General features: G+C 40.0%; 1 protein-coding gene and 1 non-coding gene across 2 annotated transcripts in view; one reads left to right on the top strand and one right to left on the bottom strand.

Moving 5' to 3' along the window:
* Positions 1-19,773, bottom strand: part of LOC145410796 (dynactin subunit 1-like) — a 102,705-nt gene that overhangs the window by 70,264 nt on the left and 12,668 nt on the right. Inside the window, exons 4-5 of the mRNA XM_080280909.1 lie at positions 16,160-16,207; positions 14,894-14,920 (exon numbers count right to left, since the gene is read on the bottom strand). Of these exons, the coding sequence (XP_080137035.1) occupies positions 14,894-14,920; positions 16,160-16,207 (75 nt within the window). The remainder of the gene's footprint in view (positions 1-14,893; positions 14,921-16,159; positions 16,208-19,773) is intronic.
* Positions 1,264-1,382, top strand: LOC145410865 (5S ribosomal RNA). The gene has a single exon (XR_013899318.1). It is a non-coding gene; the product is annotated as a 5S ribosomal RNA (ribosomal RNA).

Below are 19,773 nucleotides of genomic sequence, written 5' to 3'. Positions count from 1 at the left end.
ACAGGAAAGACGGAAGAAATAGGAAGAGAGGAGGGCAGGCACAGAAAAAGAATGATAAAGGCTAACGAAGAAGTAGACAGCACTACATCAAGTGTGTGGATGATGGTCGTCACCACCTACCACTAACGCAATTGGTTAAGTACAAACCCATCGCTAGGCGCAGTAACGTATATCGGGGCAGATTTAACATGTAAAGTATTGGGATGCGAATTTGAGCCTTGGGTTTCCCCCCCAACCAAGTCCTAAACCCACCCAAATAGGTCCAAAAACAAGTTTCTGGCTCACCTAAACCCACAGATAGCTTCAAAAAAGCTAAACTAAGCCTAAAGGCAGTTTATAACTCACTTAAACCCCCTCTCCCTAAAAAAATCTGAGGAAAAAAATCAAACTTAGTAAACTGTACCCCAAAATGACAATGTTCACCCTACCTATTACCAAAACACATTAATATGTCTAAAAACAGTTTATTAATCAGCCTAAATACAAAGTTTAAGTCTAAAATATCACCAAAATCAGTAAAAAAAAAAAAAATCAAAACCCACTTTTAAACCAGGTTTTGGCCATCATTAGGTGGGGTACCGTATGGTGGTATTTCCACCCCCATTGCTAAGCCAGGGTATTGCAGCTAGTGGTACCATGTATCGGGGTATACTTGCATTGAGAAATTTTAAATGTGATTAATCTTCACGAATTTATTGGTAGCACAAAGTTAATCACATCACCCTAATGTTATTTTCAACTCTGTTTACTGCTCAACTGCCATTTCCTGTATAAAGGGCAAATAGTTTTAGCCATTTGCCACTCTTCTATAGTCTAGTTTTACTTTCTTTCAACATCTCGTTCTGTGCATCCTGGTTGTAATTTGTTAAAATTTGCCTTTTTTCTCATTCTTGTGGTGATCCTAGATGCTACTAGAAATGGTAGTGTACAAACTAATATACATTTGTATAGGAACTTGCTTGAAATACTGTAAATGCTTTGGAGAGAGTATCAGAGTTTTGGTAACATCAACATACTCACACAATGACATTAATATGTTTTGCAGGTTAGTATAAAAGACAGAAATAAGCTTCTTCAACTAATCAGCCCTGATTAATCAGTCAAATGGCTGATTACCAGTTAATCGGCAAAGTGGCCAATTAGGCCAATTACCCATTACCTGCTGATTATTTCACCCAACCCTATCCCCCAGGGGTCAAACCCATGCCTTTCCCTAACCTGCATGACAATAATAATAATAATAATAATAATCTGGTCTTTTGCGCCAACGGCCATACCACGTTGAGTACACCGCTTCCCGTCCGATCAGCAAAGTTAAGCAACGTTGGGTCTGGTTAGTACTTGGATGGGTGACCGCCTGGGAACACCAGATGCTGTTGGCATTCCTACGTGTCAAGTGGGGTTGGTGGAGGATTAGTGCCCCTCCCTGTAAAACAATTAACTCTAAGCCCTTGGACACCCCGTTTGGGATACATGGCGTCTGGCAATGAATGAATGAATGGTCTTTTGTTTCTCATAAGTGCCAGTTATTCCACAGGGAATTCACTAATGCTCGACACACATATACTGTACATTATTTTCACAGTTACAAGAATTGTGACATCTCTCACATACAATACAAACTTCATCAATAAAAAAAATATGAAAGTGGTAATAATTAAACCCTATAATCATCCGTCATAGTACATCTCTCCAGGTCGTGGCATTTTGAAAAAAGAAAGGCTTTCAGCTGTCTCTTAAAGGATTCAACAGAAGAGAGTTTTCTCATAGTCAATGACAATTTATTATATAATCTAGGGGCTCTATACACAAAAGAACGATCAGAGAAAGATGACTGGTGAATGTCTCCAGGCTCGTCAAGACACGAGGAATCACCTTCACTATGCAACATCACACCTGGGTGTGCTGAAGGGAGTTTTAACAATTCAGCAAGATACTTCGATTCACCAAACCTAAGAACCTTGAATATAATAAGACAGTTTAAATTCAGTTCTAGCCTTTACCAGTAACCAATGCAGCTCAATTAGGAACGGGGTAGTCGAGGTTCTCGGGGGGAGACCAAAGATAAGCTTTGCTGCCCTGTTCAACACAGACTGAAATTTTGTTAGTATATTATCTGGAAGACCAATCCACAGTGAACTGCAATAATCGACATGAGACAAGACCACAGCAAGGACCAATGCTAAGAGGCAATGTCTATTCAGGAATTTTCTCACAGGGTACAGATTTCTGATATGCAAGTTACATCCTCTGACTACTTAATTAATATATTCTTTTTAATTTAACTTTGAATTAAAATAAACATCCAGATTTCAAACAGAACTGACTAGATGAAGCTGTGACAAACCAATGTTCAAAGCTTGGACATTATCACTGTCGTCACCCCTTCTGTTTCCTCTGATGATGATGATCTCAGTTTTACCATCATTCAGCTTAAGTTTCCTCCTCTTAATATCAGACATTAGAGATGCAAGCTTCGTCTTGGTATCGTTAATATCTGACATCTTAACATGGCACTGAGTGTCGTCTGCATAAATGATAGGACATGTTGTGAGCATCAAGCAAGGACGATAAACTACTTGTGTAGAGTTTGAATAGAATTGGACCCAAAACTGATCCTTGAGGGAATCCAAACAGAAGGGGAGCAGAATCAGAGCTAGCATAATCAACAACCACTCTCTGAGATCTGTCCAACCGATACAACTTAAGGAGCAAAATAGCACTATCACAAACACCATAAAAATACAGATCATCCAATGACTGTTGACGACCTACTGTTTCAAAAGCTGCACACAGATCCAACAGAGCTGGGAAAGAGGACATCCCACTACAGGTGTTTGCCATCAAGCCACTAAGAATCCTTGTTAATGCAGTTTCAGTTGAATGGTATCTTCTGTATACTGATTGAACAATGGGAACAACTCTGTCGTGTTCCAGTAGTGGTAGAGTTGATCAAGTATGCCCCACTCAATACCAGTGGATAAGAAAGACAGGTTAGGGACAGGACGATAATTTGTCATGCTCTCGACATCAAGGCCAGACTTCTTGATTAGGGGCCTAAGCAAAGAACATTTCTTGGACTGCACAAAATTACTTTCTAAGAAGCATCTATTTATTATGCTGTTTATAAACCCCGTTGCATGCTCGTACACATCAGACAGTTGTGACAAGTTACACGGACTGAGTGGGCAAAATGTTTTGTTAAGTTCTCTGATGTAATATTTGACTTTATTTACATCCAGTGGATGATGTGTTGAAAGCAAATGACCCCCTGTGCACAGTGGCTGGAAGTCAACTGAGTATACTTCACTAGATGAAATCGTTTTCGTTTTCGTTTTCGTTTTTAAAGGCTCCAACATGCTTGCATGTGTCGGCCTTGGTCACCTAATGGCGGCTCTCCATGCTGCACGATCCATTGCAGCCTCCCTGTTCAGTCCCTTAACCCTAAGGTCACACTTAATGACCTCGTCCCATGTCTTTCTCGGTCTACCCCTCATAACCCCACCCCCAATATTAACACTTCTCACCTTCCTCACCCAACTATCATCCCCCATCCTCTCCACATGTCCAAACCACCTCAATCTACCTCTCCTCATCACAACACCAATACACTCCAGTCCCATCCTACCTCTCAACTCTTCCATTGTAAACCCAGCCCCTCCAGGCCTTGGACGCAGGGACGCACTGCACATCCACCTAATCATTGTCATTTCTGTACGTCTGAGCCGGCGAATGTCTTCCTCCTTCACTGCCCAGGTCTCACTGCCATACAGCATTACACTCCTAACACACGCTGCATACAAAGACCCCTTAGCACGTAGGGAGAGCCCCCTCAATGTCAGGAGAGGCAAGAGCTCCCTGAACTTCTTCCAACCACTTCTCACCCTAGCCACAGAGCTAGCTCCAGTCCCACCTCCAGCACACAACATGTCTCCTAAATAACAAAACTCTTCCACACACTCAAGAGATTCACCAGCAAGTTCAATTCTTTCACGTCTGACGATCTCCACCTGCTCACCCCGGCACGCCGTACACATAAAATCAGCATTATCTCGCAGTCTACCTCTGATACCACTACATCTCTTATGCACCCATTTATCACACACACCGCACAAGATGGAATTACTTCCCACGCCCTTGTGGCAAACTGCACATGGCCACTCTCCCTCGTCTTTGACAGTACTGCCACCAACCCTAGATATGATCACTTTTGTTTTATCTGCATTTACCCTTAAACCCTTTTGCCCCATACCATCTCTCCACTTCCTAAACCCTTCCTCTGCCTCCCTTTCATTCTCTGCAATCAACACCAAATCATCAGCATACAACAACTCCCACGGGAGTCCGTTTCTAAAGTCACGTGAAAGGGCTTCAAGTACCATGATAAACAACATGGGACTCAAGACTGACCCCTGATGCACACCAACATTCACGGAAAACTCATCACTCAAATCTCCATTCACTCTCACCTGGGTGTGAGCACCCACATACATGGCCATAACCACCCTAACCAGCCACTCCTCCAAGCCAAGCTTTCTCATTGCCCACTTCACCACCTCTCTAGGGACTCTGTCAAAGGCCTTTTCCAAATCAACAAAAACAAAATAAAGATCCCTTCTCCTACCAATATATTTTTCCTGAAGCTGTCGAACAATGAATATGGCATCAGTGGTCCCCCTACCTGGCATAAACCCAAACTGCATCTCATCAATATTCACTCTTTCTCTAATCATACCTTCTAAAACTCTCTCCATTACCTTCATTATCTGATCTAAAAGCTTTATACCTCTATAATTCCCTCTTTCCAGGGCATCACCCTTCCCTTTATACACATTTACAATTACACTCTTCAGCCAATCATCTGGGACAACACACTCATAAATAATCCTATTTATCAGGTCAGTGACTAAACTCACCCCTATATCGCCTGAGGCCTTCAACATTTCGGCAGTCAACCCAGACACACCTGCTGCCTTCCCCACCCTCATCCTGCCTATTGCCTCACTCACAGTAGCAGTATCAATCAAAGGCCAAGGGCCAGACACTGGATCTGCTGGCTCCAAACCTTCCCTGTCCCAGTCAAACTCCTCATTCAACAACCGGTTATAATGCTCTCTCCATGCATCTTTAATATCCTCACTGTTCACCACTACCCTTCCTTCATCATTCTTCACACACTGCTCACCTATGATATCCTGATTATCCCTCTTCACCTGACCTGCCACCCTAAATATATTTTTCCTTTCCCCATGATTTAGGTTATCAAGTAATTGTCTCTGTGAAATGTTGTTTAAATCATTTCTTAGGCAAGATATCTTTGCTGTACAAAATGAAGCAAAATCAGAAGCCAACTGGGCATCAGATACAGAAGTTCCTTTAACAATTACATTCCTCTGACCAACCAAATTGTTCACAACTGCAGTTTTTTTCTTTTTTTTTTTTTTATCACCACCACATGAATCAACTTTGTTTTAATAAAACCTTGCCTTTTGGGTTTTTACAGTGTGAACAACAGCTCTTCTCGCAATGAGTCAATTTGGTCCGTTGCAAGAGCCACTCACGTTCTGCCTTTCTACGTTGTCTACGCAAAAAATTAATGGATGGACCATACCTTGGAGAATTATCGCATTCAATGATTCTTTTTACTACCTCAGGAAAATAACAGCCAAAAATTGACCCAAGCTCAATATATCAACCAAATCATCAGAAGAAAGATCTGAAGAATCAATATAGTTTAAATGTTGATCAATTTCAAGCAACATCAAATGGTGGTCAATGTTCCTGTAATTTCTGAACCTGATGACCTTTTAATAGGAAAGGGATTTCATATCAAAACTAAAAGTGATCATAGCATGGTCAGAGATGCAGGGGTCAAGTAAGTCAACCTCTACATCAGACAACCACCTGCAACCAACAGGGGACAAAATCAAGTCAAGAACATGCCCTGAGACATGAGTTGGACCACTCACATGACTGAAAAATTTTTCTGGGTATTCAACTCAAGGAATTCTGAAGAAAAAAGTTTTGACTGCAGACTGTCAGCACAATAACTAAAATCACTACAATCAAGAAGTACTCCAGATTTAAGAGAAAACACTTCAAGAAACTGCCCAAACTCCTCCATAAAACCTCGATCAGCGTCCGGATGACCTGGCCAACACAAAACTACAATGCTAATGGTATTCTGATGGAAATTCATTAATACTTCCATAAATTCAAATGAAGATGGAGTCAGGTCTGAGTCTATAAGAGAAACATTTCCAAGTGCTGCCGAGTAGACGAGTGCTACACCTCCTCCCGGATAGTCAGCACCAGGCCTGGGAATACTTATAATAGAATGTGTCTTAGGCAAAGAACTACAAATATTAATATCGGACTCATACAACCAGGTTTCAGTCAGACACAAAATGTCAAGCTCGTGCTGGTTTAGAGCTTCATTAATTTGGTCTATCTTATTAAGGATAGAATGAACATTTAAAAGACCCAACCTTAACTTCACTCAATCCTCGTAAATTGCGTGTTCATAAATCACGGATTCGGAAATCATGGATAGGTGGCCGTCAGACTACCGGCAACCTTAAATCACTGTTAAGTCACAAAAATCGCAGATCTAGGCACCCAAGTGGGCCTTTTCCAAGGAGAATTGTAAACCGCAGCATTCAAATTGAAAATCGCGACCCAACAACCAATCACCAAGCGTCCCTGGTGGCATATGTGCATACTAATGCCGCCATGTTGTTGTTGTTCTTGTCCCGCCAGTCTTACTACAGACCGTCGCCGTGGAGTACGAGAGCTAATTGCCTTTTTTGTACAACTTCCCCCCACCTCCTACCAGCCATGGCCCCTCCCGACCCCCCAATGAAGCGCTCTAAGCAGTATGGCGTCAAGAAGCTGCCGCAGTTGTTGTACAGTCAACGTTTATAGCTTATTCGTTGTGTTGAGAGGAGAGAGAAGTTTTCACAGCTGGCGAAAGAGTTTGGGAAGAACAAGTGCTGAGAGGTTCTAAGTTCTTCCCAACACCACCCCACTCCATTCATTTAAGCAATTTCGTCATAGGATTAAGGTGAGATCCCTTTACATGGCTTATTTCAGTTTAATACATCCACTGAATATTCCTAAGTTTGTATGTTTGTGTTTGATGGTGCCTAGACAGGTGTAGGTAGGGTGCTGTGGGGGCAGGTTGGCCAAAATCCAGACCCAAATTAATTTTTCACATAAGAGTTATTATTCATAAATCATGAAATTCGTAAATCACGGCAGTGGTCCAGACCCAAATTGCCGCAATTTACGAGGATTGAGTGCAGTCAGACTGACTCTATCAGATACAATTCTGTGAAGCTACAAAACGTGGTGAATGTCTTTTGGCGTATCCAATACAGCCAGGATTCCGGGGGCTTGGATGATGAGTGAATGGAAGTGTGGCCCATTGGATTGGGCAAATTTGGGCTGTCTGGACATTGCTACTCCTCACCCTGCACTAGGGTGGGAAAGGAGGTCCGGGGATGATGATGATGATGATGATGATGATGATGATGATGATGATGATGATGATCCTTAACTAGTTCAAATGGGACACTATCATTTTTTTGAATGGTCAAAATTTCTATTTTCAATCAACCTATTCCTATGATAAATTATAATTGGACAGTCTCTACTAGATGCTAAATGGGCAACTGATTGTGAATTAGTGTTAGCTTCTTGATGTCTTAAGGAAGAGCAGTTGATGTATTTGGGAGAATTTCACTACAATTCGATTTATGGGTTCCAGCACAAAAAACACTTTAGGTTCACCATTTTTTCTAGAACACCTCTCAGATGTATGACCAAAACTCTAACAGTGGTGACACAGTGTAACCCAGAATCTGTCAAAAGCACAGCATCTTGTAAGATCCACACAGATATAGTTGCTCTGTTCTACAGTGGAGGATCTCACCTCTAGCAACATCTTCAAGACAGCAGTTTTAGTGTCATTCCTTATTCTTGTGAAGAGAAGGCTGAGGGTATAACCTCAATCAACAAGCATCGTAATTTTATTGTTTTTATTCAGAATGCTTGGGATGATGTTAGAGTCGCCCAAGGAGGAGGAACGGCCCACCACAGTCATTTTTGGTAGCATTTTCTTTGGCTCTGATACACAAAATGTGAGATCAGAGCCAAAATGATCACTCAGTACCCCAACTGCTTCACCTCTGGCCTCTGCTGATAGAAACTTTATTACTAGCCCACCAGCCCATGTCTAAATGCAGCTATCAACCAGTACCGAGTCAAGTACACCTCTGGTGTCTTCTGGTCCCATTTGATTCGTCAAAGCATATTGGTTTTACGATCAGTACCTGTTGGCTATGAGTGGCTTTTTTCTGACCATGAGCACTGAACTCAACCAAGCCCCTAGGCAGATACTTTCCCTCCTGCATGAGAGACCCTCGAACAGCATCCGCAAATGACTTCGCCAGGTCTTGGGTGACAGCCATGGGCGATGAAACCTTGGTCTCTGGTGCCTCAAGTCTGTTTGAAATATCTTTGATAGCCTGAAAAATTGGCCCAACAACCTCATCTTCCAGTTCCTTCTTAGTGGCTCTACTTCCTCCACCAGCCAAGACCTCATCCGCTGGTGCAACACATTGGCTACACAGCCAGCAAAAGCCCAGCTGGTGGCTCTTCTTCATAAATGGATAATCATTAGCATCCATATTTTCGAATGCCAAATGAACCCACTTGCTACAGTGGGCACACTTCAGTGCTTGTGCACTTTTTGCTACAGACTTACTGCAGCGAGTTCACTGATGTTGTTTGCTCATGGTTGGCACAAAAGAAAAGAAAAAACAAAAACAAACAAGAACAACAACAACTACAAAAAGTATATTCAATGCTACCTGGGATAAACCCAGGTAGCACCGTCACCGTTTGTGTCACCTTAATTTAGGGGAAAAAAAAAAAGAAAAGAAAACCGAAAAACACAAACAAAGAACTGAAATTAAAAAACAGTGTGTCTGCAATGCCACCACGGGCAAGTGGGGTACGACTTGACAACCCTTCTAGAAAAGGTAACCCAAACCGAGGTGACGCAAAAGTGCTTAGATGGTATTTTACTTTTCCCAATTTCAGCTTTATGGCAGCAGCAAATACGTCACTTAGGTAAGACTTCGTTGGTTACAATACTGCTACTGTGCAATTTCCTGTCATACTTGGCACCATTTTACACTAAGCTGAAAAAAAAAGTATTCGGCACTTCACCACCTTAGTACAGTACATCTTGTTAACCTTGACAAATTCACTGTTTTTTCCTTTCATTAGCCCTCTTGTCCTGCCATAAGCTTGTCGTCCACTCTTAGTCTGATATACTCATACCTACCCTTTCTATCTACTGTGTACATAATTTCAGTAAACAATCTTTATCTTCCAAATAACCTAAACAGCAACATTTTCTATGTTCTCTCGACTAAAAGCTGAGCTATAGCTGTACTGTTGTACAATCCAACTTACATATTTTAGTCAAGCTAATGCCAGACCTTTTTCTTTACCGACAAAATATCCATGTTATTTTAGTACTGGAAAATGGCAGGCCTCTTTATTAAGCTACAGAATATCTTTGTCATTAAGCTAATTACCATCTCATTCACCCTTTCACTAGTGCTGTCACACATAATTTGTAAACTGCGGCATAGAGAAAATCTCCTACATCCCCGGTGCAACTTTTTTTTAAACATTTCTCCCGATGATCTGTTGGTCACATTCTATACTGGTTCATACATAATGTGATAATGTACACATGCACCACTATATAGGTCTATGTGCCATTGTTCAGTCAATACAGTGTCCTCTAAGTTACAAAATTTCTGGGAAAAATATATACTGCTCTTCATCAAAGACTAGTTCAGACTAGTATTATGAGACAGAAGATGGTATGGTGAAATATGGGTACAGAACTTCCATATTAATATCAGTTTGTTTTGCCATGACAAACACCAAAGTAAATCTAACTTCAACTTCTCTGTCTGACTTCTAAGATCATGCCACAGCCCTTCTGGAAACAGTTAACATACATTACGTCAGTTTATCAGGTAAGTATTTGAGTGTGACTAATACCAGGCAGACTTACCCTGCCATGAGAAACCTCTACCAGTTAATGGGATGTACTATACTGCACATATGTTAGGTTCTTACCAAGTTCCAAAGGTGGCAATGGCTGACTGCCACCTCACTTACGTCCCCTAGGCACTCAAACTTGCGTTTTGTTTATATAGGCTCCAACACGCTTGCATGCATCGGCCTGGGTCACCTAATGGCAGCTCTTCATGCTACTCGATTTCTGGCAGCCCCTCTATTCAGCCCCTTATCCTCTATGACCTCGTCCCAGGCTTTTTCGGTCTACCTCTCGAAACCCTACCCCCAGCGTTCATACTTCACACCTTCTGCACCCAACTGTCATCCCCCATCCCCTCCACATATCCAAACCATCTTAACCTACCCCTCCCCATCACAACACCAGCACACTCCAGTCCTATCCTTCCTCTCAACTCTTCCATCGTAAACCTAGCCTCGCCAGACGTCGCATTCAAGGACATATAGCACATCCTTGTAATTTCTGCAAGTTTGAACCAACAAATATCCTCTTCTGTGACTGCCCAGGTCTCAATACCATACAGCATTACACTCCTAACACATACTGCATACAAAAATCCCTTAACACTGAGAGAGAGAGCCCTCTCAACATCAGGAGAGGCAAGAGCTCCCTGACCTTCTTCCAACCACTCTTCACTTTAGCCACAGAGCTAGCTCCAGCCCTACCTCCAGCAAATAATGTCTCTCTCAAGTAACAAAACCATACAGTGGGGCGAATGAATTTTCCCCATAAACCAACACAGCATTTGCAAATCTGGTCTGTGCAATTTTTCAAGATGTAATTTTTCCTCTATGCAGCAAACTGTGTGTCCCAACTTTACAAAGAATACTAAATACTTCTGTTATTCTATAAATGATTCTAAATACCTATGGGCCTCTAATAACACCAACTAAAATATCACATGTAGTTCTTATTTCCCAAGCCATGACTACACTTCCAACTAACCTCAACTAATACCCATCATTCTTATCCCATCATATCCTCAGCTGGCACCCTCTTTTACCCAGGCAGCAATTTTGGCACGCTGGGCAGGGAGTGAGTAAGGTGTCAGCATGTTTATAATCAACTACGCAAAGTTCTTATACTGCACTGAAAATATACATGTTAAAAAAAAAAAATACATATCAATAGATAAATAAAAAAATACAGCAGCAGTGCGTTAAGATGGTTTAAAACTCTCTCAGCCAACATCCATATTTAGACTGGCTCCTGTTCCACTATGCATAAAATTCTAATGCAGGGGGTGAAGAAGAGAGAGGATAGTGTTTCACCCTCACCAACCTATCCCCTGCACTCAGCTAGTCTCACCACAAGATTCTCACTAACATATGCAAGGCCCAATGGAAAGGATACAAAATGAAAATTATTTACAGTACTGTATTGTACAGTGAGCCCTCCTTATACACAGTCATTTTTCACAAAATATTTCTGGATATGTGAGGAATAACAGATGTCTGTTTACAATACAAAAAGTCTACATTATACGAACTGCACTTTTTTTTTTTACTTTCTGTTTATTATTAAGTCTACAGGAAAATTATACTAAGATTGCTAACTAAAGTTCCACTGCAACTTATACACCTTATTTACCAGTTTCCTCCAAATACACAGCACCAACTGTATGATAAAAGCTGAAATATTTTGGAACATATCCCTGGTATATAACAGGGAATTATTGTTACGTCCTCTGCATTTTCCCTCACTTGTAGCTAAAACATATACTATAATTAAAAACACTGCTCCAGAATCAACAAGTATAAATCCTTTCCACTGGACCGTATGCCAGAACCGACAGAACAACTCATGTGGACACGAACACTCCAGGGGCAGAAAGACAACCACTCACACAGCTTTACACGTGCTCACTCCGGGCATTTACCTCCTGTTTAACACTATTATACTACTCCCTCAATGTGGTTAGCTCCAAGAGTACTTACTTGGAGTGAACTGATGGTGCACTGTTGATTTACTTCATACTGAACTTAAATTAACCATATCATGAAAATGAAGAAAAAATTAAAAATGACAAAACTATGGATGGATGGCAACATCCTACAGACTTGTCTTAAGGTAAGCACAAACCACATGGAAGAAATACTCTATATAATGGAGCACAGCAAAATGCTTTGCACAATATTACAGACATTAACTGCATTTATTTTATTAATTTTTTTTTTTTACACGTAGCATAATTCAGACTGAATATATAGTTGAGGGAGTAGCATGTATACAATACAGGCTTAAAACTAAAACTGTATCCTTAAAACTAACCAGTTAGAAATTCCAAAGCTAAAAGTCCCACAGCAAAACATAATAAAGGCTACAATGAAACAAGCCAGACTATTCATAAATACATAAAGCACCTGTAACAAGTACTTCATTATGAAACAATAAATATTATTTCAATAAAATTGAAAGAAAAACTATAACTGATATTACTTCAACAGACAATCATATCTTATGCTCTGGGAACTATAACAGGAATTTCTCTTACAATTAATAATACTGTACTGCTTTGCAGTTTATCACACCTGTACCTACTCTACCTGCTCATCTATCAGTCTATCACTCATATGTCTACCTATATCATACGCACATTCCTTATAAATGCTAACACCAGTCCATTACACTTAAACACCCTTTTTTAGAAAATACATTCAATGAACCTTACATGAATAAAAAGAAAGCCTTAAACCTATGCTGTGCAGTGTTTTGTACTTTCTCTTGATTTTTACAGATCTCTATAATGTCACTCACTGCAAATATTGAACGCCCTTTAAAGCTAACATACTGGGACTTCAAAGAATCTCCAAGAGAAATACTACACAGTATGCATACATAGAGCTGTCCCCTACAGGGCAAACAAGTCTGATATTGCAATACATCCTGGTAGCAAATCTTGGAGAATACATCACAAGTGAGATAAAGATAGACAGCTGGATAGATTGACTGATAGCAATCATACACAGCACTAGCCTAGGTTATGACAACCTTGCCTATGCCATCTACCTCCTGACAACTGTACAATATAGACAGGGAAGGGTCAAAGTGCAGCTCTAGCAAGTGCAAGAAGCATGCTCACTCTCCGCAGAATAAGGGACATATTGGGGTAGGGTGGGGTGGTGTGAATTATAAATTAAGGCCGTGAGGTGTTCTTTATACATACTTTGTTTCAGCTACCATCACAACACAAGACTGACATTTTTGCCTGAAAGTAGGGAGGGCAAGGACTAGGGAAGAATTTTTAAAGGGATAACAATAAAACATGGATTCTCCCTAATCCACAAATAATTTATTATGGACAAACATGCACATAAAAAAACATTATTAGTCACATTACTTGCTATTCATACAGCAAAGCTTCATAATATAAAAATATGGACTGGATTGTGACTGGCCAAGCGTTAACTGTGATTAGGGAGGTGGACGAATGCCACATTAATGATAGCTCTGAGGAAGACTGAATTCGAGGGAGGGAGGGAGGAAATTTCATATTATTATAATAAAAAGTGAACTATGGTGGATGGAATTTAGAGGGTGGTGTTCATGAGGGAAAGGAGACAAAACGGGAGTAGGCATTGGAGAGGGAGATGTGGGTAAGAGGACAAGATTCACAGTAATACCTCACATCAAAGACCAACCCTGGCCTCAGAGCCTTGCAGTGAACAATCCTCCGAGGGGGCAGAGAAAGAGTCATGAGAATAATTTCCATTCTTCACTCAACTAGACTTTTATATCTTTTAGCAATATACATGTAAGGAATTTCTGAGCATAAAATTCTTGGGGCAAATCTTCCTGCTCTCATGCAAATGCTAGACCTCTCACACAGGAAATAGGGGGTGGGCATGGGAGTTAAAGGGAGTGACGACACAAACGGGACGCTGGTTTTCAGTTGTTTACCTGGATTCGGGAGCCTCGTACGGTGTGGCCAAACAGAGAGCTGTCAACAAACTGAACACATTCCCTCTCACACGTGACAGTGTACCCAACAAAGTAACACATTTTTATAACATTAATGAACAAGAACAGTAAATTAAGACAACTGCTGAACTGAGGGTGGAAGACAAACCCATAATTCAAGAGTGTAAGTGAATGAATACATTCTTTTTTAAATCACACTAACTCATATAAATTACACTCATTCACACTGCTGTGCTTTCTACTTTTTCTTCTTTTTTTAAAATACAAATCAGATGGAAAATACATTCCTGATGTTTCTGTGGATGTTGATTTTTGTGTGAGTGTGATAGCCTGGAGTCATAATCCCAAACAGCAAACTTGTTTACCAAAAATCCAATTCCAGTAATGTTTAAACAAATCATGATTACCCAGAGATGGGAAAAATCAAACATAAAGGGGAAAGATACACCAAAAATCAATACCCGAGGGAAAAATCAACGGTGCAGTCTGACAGAGGACAAAAAAAAATTATACACCCATACTGACTCACTTAAACTGATATCCTTTAGATCTTCTGATTCCATCATTACAAAAATGCTTCTGCTGACAACCTCAGCATCAGTTGAGCTTGCTAATATTGAAAAAAGTCACACAATATTTGCATATGAAAAATATAATTTCCAGACTATATTATGCTGATCCAAAGTTATGAAAATGCAGTCTCGCGTGTGGCACTCATCTGAGTAAGTGTACAGTATTTGGTGTGCAAGTGCATTCCAAATCATACAAGTGCTGATCAGGAACACCTGCCCTGAGAGTGGAAAAAAAAAAGAGAAATATAAATGCAACGCAGGCTGTCTGCATCCTTACCTTGTTGGTTCAACCTTCCGCTTCATGCTAGTCGAACGACAGGGAAAAAAAAAAAGAAAAAAGAGAGAGAGAATGGGTTAGGATGCAGTGGGATGATGTACAAGGCTTCAGTCTCAACTGGGCAATGCTCGGGGGGACTTCAAAAAATAAACGCAAAGTCTGAGAAGCCACAAACAACTGAAAACACAGACCAAACAGCTACTGTGATCATTTAATGGTCTGACATGTAACAGGGTACACGGAAGAAGTGTTTGTGTGTCTATAATAGATATCTCTGCCATGTCTGATGACTCTAGACAGACACCTAAATTAGCTGGCAAGATAATATACTATCTCAACTACCCAACAATAGTGGTTGCATCACTTGTGCTTAACATCAATCCCCCCGCTTGCAATGTCTGAGGTGAAGCCTTATGGTGTTTGGGAAACTGGGAAAGCTGAATATTTACTGTCAGTCCTCTCCAAGTAAACTCTAAATCACTCGAACTCTTGAGAAACTTTACTTAAGGATCACTGTGCCACAACCAGTATCACAACACTAATCTAAAACATCACAATATACATCACCATAATCATCCTACATCATCCAAACACATACTGCCAACAACACTAACTTCATGAAAGACTACCAAAATCACATGACCCTTAAAGTTAAAATAAAATTCATCGAATTCTCCCTAGTTCAAATTCAGACATTCATCGAGCAGCTGTCATGTGTCATAAGCTCCCTCTGCTTCTCTCTAGTCATAAATCAGGGAAGTGACTCATCAATTTGAAAACCTATATAGTGCTAGATAATCAATTACTGTTTACAGACCTCAACACTCACCATCTGACTAAACTGCTCGGGCTTATCAAAGCTAACAGGCCTCAAATACAGTACTCTGAGCCTTGCAGCAATGTAATAATACAGACTTTAGACAAAGTCCAGTGATACCATGGATTTTCAATGTAATGAAAAACTTCATACAAAAGACTCGTAGAGTAACCTATCAACTTATTACACGAACAGACACGAGACCATAACCCAAGAACACTAAGCTATAAAATATCAAATTTTCAAACTGCTTTTATGTAAATTATAAAAAGATTCTTTCTGATTCACCAATGACAAAATTTAGCGGGACAGCAAACTGTACTTTGTGACAGTTTCCAGTCATCTGAGTCAAGAAGCCACTAGCACTATTGCCCAAATCAAAGATCTGGCACTCTCAAGTTTTTTGGGGGAATACAAGTTTTTATCAAGAGCTACTAAATCTGCAGTACCTTGGCTGAACCCCAAACCTCGACGGGCGTCTCTCGGGGCGGTGAGAGCTGGCAGGGCAGCATTAAAATGAGAGATGGGGAGGAGGGAATGTTAGCAATGACTATGGGGGGGTTGCCAATGTGCATTATGAGGGTGTAAAGGGGAGGGCAGGTCTTAGTATGGGACCATGTGAGGTAAGCTAGGGTGGCAGGTGAAGAAGAGTAAGGGGGTACTATACTAGTTATACTCAACCCTCGGTATAACATCATATCATGGGTTGGGGCACTCAAGGTGTCATGTCAGTTATAGCAAGTATGCCCCATCATCTCTCATAATGTTTAAAAGACAATGTTCATGAACGACTTCTTGTTCTAATCAACATGGGCACACTATGTATAAATGACTGGCAAGAGTTGGATAAACCTTATATGTGTAAGATGCAACTGCTTGGAATTTATGGTCATGCAACATGTGGGTTTACTGGCCAATTTCTGTGTCTATGTGCAGTTTGAGCTTATATACAACAGAGATCGAGCAAGTGTCCAAACCCTACCTACATAACCCAGTTCAACAACACCTATTATGAAACTACAGCTCTAATAAAAATTCCTGAATGATTCAAACTGAGCACTTACAGCTAAATACTGTTGCTACCTACTAGATCTGTGCTGCTGTTGATTTGAAGGTCCTACTATTTCTCTGTATTGTTTATTATACCGTATCATACTGTATACATCTGTTCCTAAATGCATGTTTCAGTGTATTAGTCAATATCATTAACAAAAACATAAGCAATCCGCAGAAATTAATACGTATGCCACACACCAGGCATCACAGTACAGCAAACAAGTACAGTATACAGTTTTAAGGCAGGATAAATGAATGAACAAAAACAATAGTCAAAGCTAGTCTGCAAAAAATATATACAGTAGATGCTCCATTTAACTAACCAATTCAGCCAAACCCCACTCTGTTATCTCTAATTTTCTGCAAAATCAAGTTCTGTAACAAAGGCTCAATATAAAAGAAAATTTTCCAGTATTTTGAGCTATCTTCCGCTAAATCCTTGAAGACGACTGAAGCTATGCTAACTCTCAATGCTACACACAGCAGTCTGAACCCATAATTAACCCTTTGAGATTTTGATGACGTAATTTCACATCATTTCAAATCCAACCTCGGAGATTTCCATGACACTTTTATGTATCATTTTAAGGTACTTTTGTAAAACATTCACCATAAATTGTGTTTACGCGTTATAAAATAGAAACTCGAGAGTGACGTCACAGAATGCTTGCTCTATGTGTGGCGGGTACTGTGCAGCTGGTATGACTCATGGCTTTGTCTCTTTATTAGTTTATTCTTGGTGAATACTTTTCTGCGGCAAGGTATTAAATTTTTTATTTTGCCTAACTTCAGCTCATCATTTTGACTTTTTTTTTTAACATACTGTACTATGATAAAGTACAACTATTCAGCTTTAAAACCTGCATTCTATCTTGAAAAGTATATTTACACGGACTGATCAAAGAAAACTATTGCTAAGTGTTGAAAATCATACAAAATTGAGCAACTTTTTCTTTCACTTTACCATACAGTAACATGTATAAATAGCCATAAACTATATATCATTGTCAAGGTAATTTACTGTAGTTTTATACAGTTTAAGCCAGATTTATATACCTTAATTAGTATTTTTTTGCTGAATATTTTTCTATGGCAAGGTATAATATTTTTGGTTTTCACCTAATCTCAACTTGTCATTTTGACCTTTTATTTTCTTTGTTTTCCTTTTTTGAACATACTATGATAAAGTAAAATTATATAGCTTCAAAATAACACCACAATCAGCACCCTATCGTACAAAGTGTATTTACACTGACTGATCAAAGAAAAAGATTGCTAAGGAAATATGCGGTAGAGAATCATTCAAAAATTGTGCATCTTTTTCCTTTCACTTTACCACGCAATAAAATGCAGAAATAACCATAACCTATATATCATTGTCAAGGTAATCTATTGTAGCTTTGCATGGTTTAAAGGAGATCTATATATCTTTATTAATTTTTTTTTGCCAAATATTTTTCTACAGCGAGGTATAAAATTTTTTGTTTTCACCTAACTTCAACAAGTCATTTTGTCTTTTTATTTTCTTTGTTTTCCTTTTCTGAACTTACTACAATAAAATACAACAATTCAGATCTGAAATAACACCAAAAGTAACATTCCATCATGAAAAGTGTATACAGTAATCCCTCCACTATCCGATGTAATAGAGCCAAAGGCATGTCCGGAAAGTGGTCCTGTCTAGAAAGTGGACCCCTGCCTGCTGGACTGGTACTTATGGACCCTAACCCAGCCTAACTTTGAAAGCTACCTAAATAACTCCCTGCCAGACATGCATAGCACCTATTTAAACCTATTTAAGACCCTATTCACACCAATAATGGACATAAAGCATGAAATAAATGAAAAGGAACCAGAGAATGAGGAATTAGAAGTATGGAAAATACTTAGCAGTGTATAAGGTACTCACAGCACGTCTGTGGCCGCCTCCTCTATGGCTCTGGTAGTGGTGAAAATGCTCTTGAAGCATGTACAGCAATCCAGTGTTGTGCTACACTTAATTCTTTGCACTGTGAGTTATAATTGTTTAACACTGCACATTCTGTCCTTAATTGCATCATGCCAGTTTCAACCGCCAGTCTCAACTGCCACTTTGCACTCCACACTTAATCCTTTGCACTCTAAATTCTAATTTCTTAACGCTGCACAATACTGTTAATTCCCATGTGGTCTAGTGGTGAGGTAATGCAGTTTATTCACTGTTTATTCACAATAACGAGCACATGCGGCATCCACTGCGATGAACATCTACCCTCAATGGTGGTTAGGCAGTAACTGGGGACAGGATTGCCCGATCTGAGCTTGGCCACATTACCAAACTCCTCAATTTTCATTACCAAATTTAACTTTTCATTACCAAATACTTAAAGGAAGCATTTATTCTTCACTAATTATATGTACAAATGGATATAATCAGTCTCCTTATAATCAGCATGTTTATTTTTGCGCTATGTATGCTAGCAGATTAATCAAAGAGAGCAGACAGTCCACCGTCTCCATTCTCTATATCTTCCTACATGTGAAAAATCTGTTTGGTAATGGATCATGCTGATTCACTAACAAACGAACTTTTCAATACCAAATTGGCCCATACAGTGAGTCTTCGATATACGAAAGGGATAGCGACCAAAATAAACTTTTGTAATTCGAAATTTCGTACATCGGAATGATTTTCCCCACTGAAATATACATATAAATGAGGAATGTCCCAGGACCCCTTCGGACTCCCCACCTAAACTTTACCCCCCCCCTATTTTGAAGTAAGCAATACCTGTATACAATTGTAGAGAAGGAGGTGGCCACATTCATTCCTGTACATCTCCTTTTTCTTCATCACAGTCCCAACGGTGGAAGCTGCAAGGCCTCAAGCACGCCCAATCTCCGAGACTCCCTTCCCCTCCTCATGGGGTCTTCAAATTTCCAATTTCCATTCCAGAGTTATAGTACAGCACTGCCGCTTCTTTGCAGTGGGCTCCCCCAATGCTGAAGATGATGCAGGGCACTTGGG

Source organism: Coenobita brevimanus, chromosome 86, assembly GCF_032717465.1.
Source record: "Coenobita brevimanus isolate Jiangsu-jjx chromosome 86, ASM3271746v2, whole genome shotgun sequence".
Classification (NCBI taxonomy): domain Eukaryota; kingdom Metazoa; phylum Arthropoda; class Malacostraca; order Decapoda; family Coenobitidae; genus Coenobita; species Coenobita brevimanus.
The sequence above is the reverse complement of the archived record's forward strand: the minus strand, read 5'-3'. Positions and strand labels throughout refer to the sequence as shown.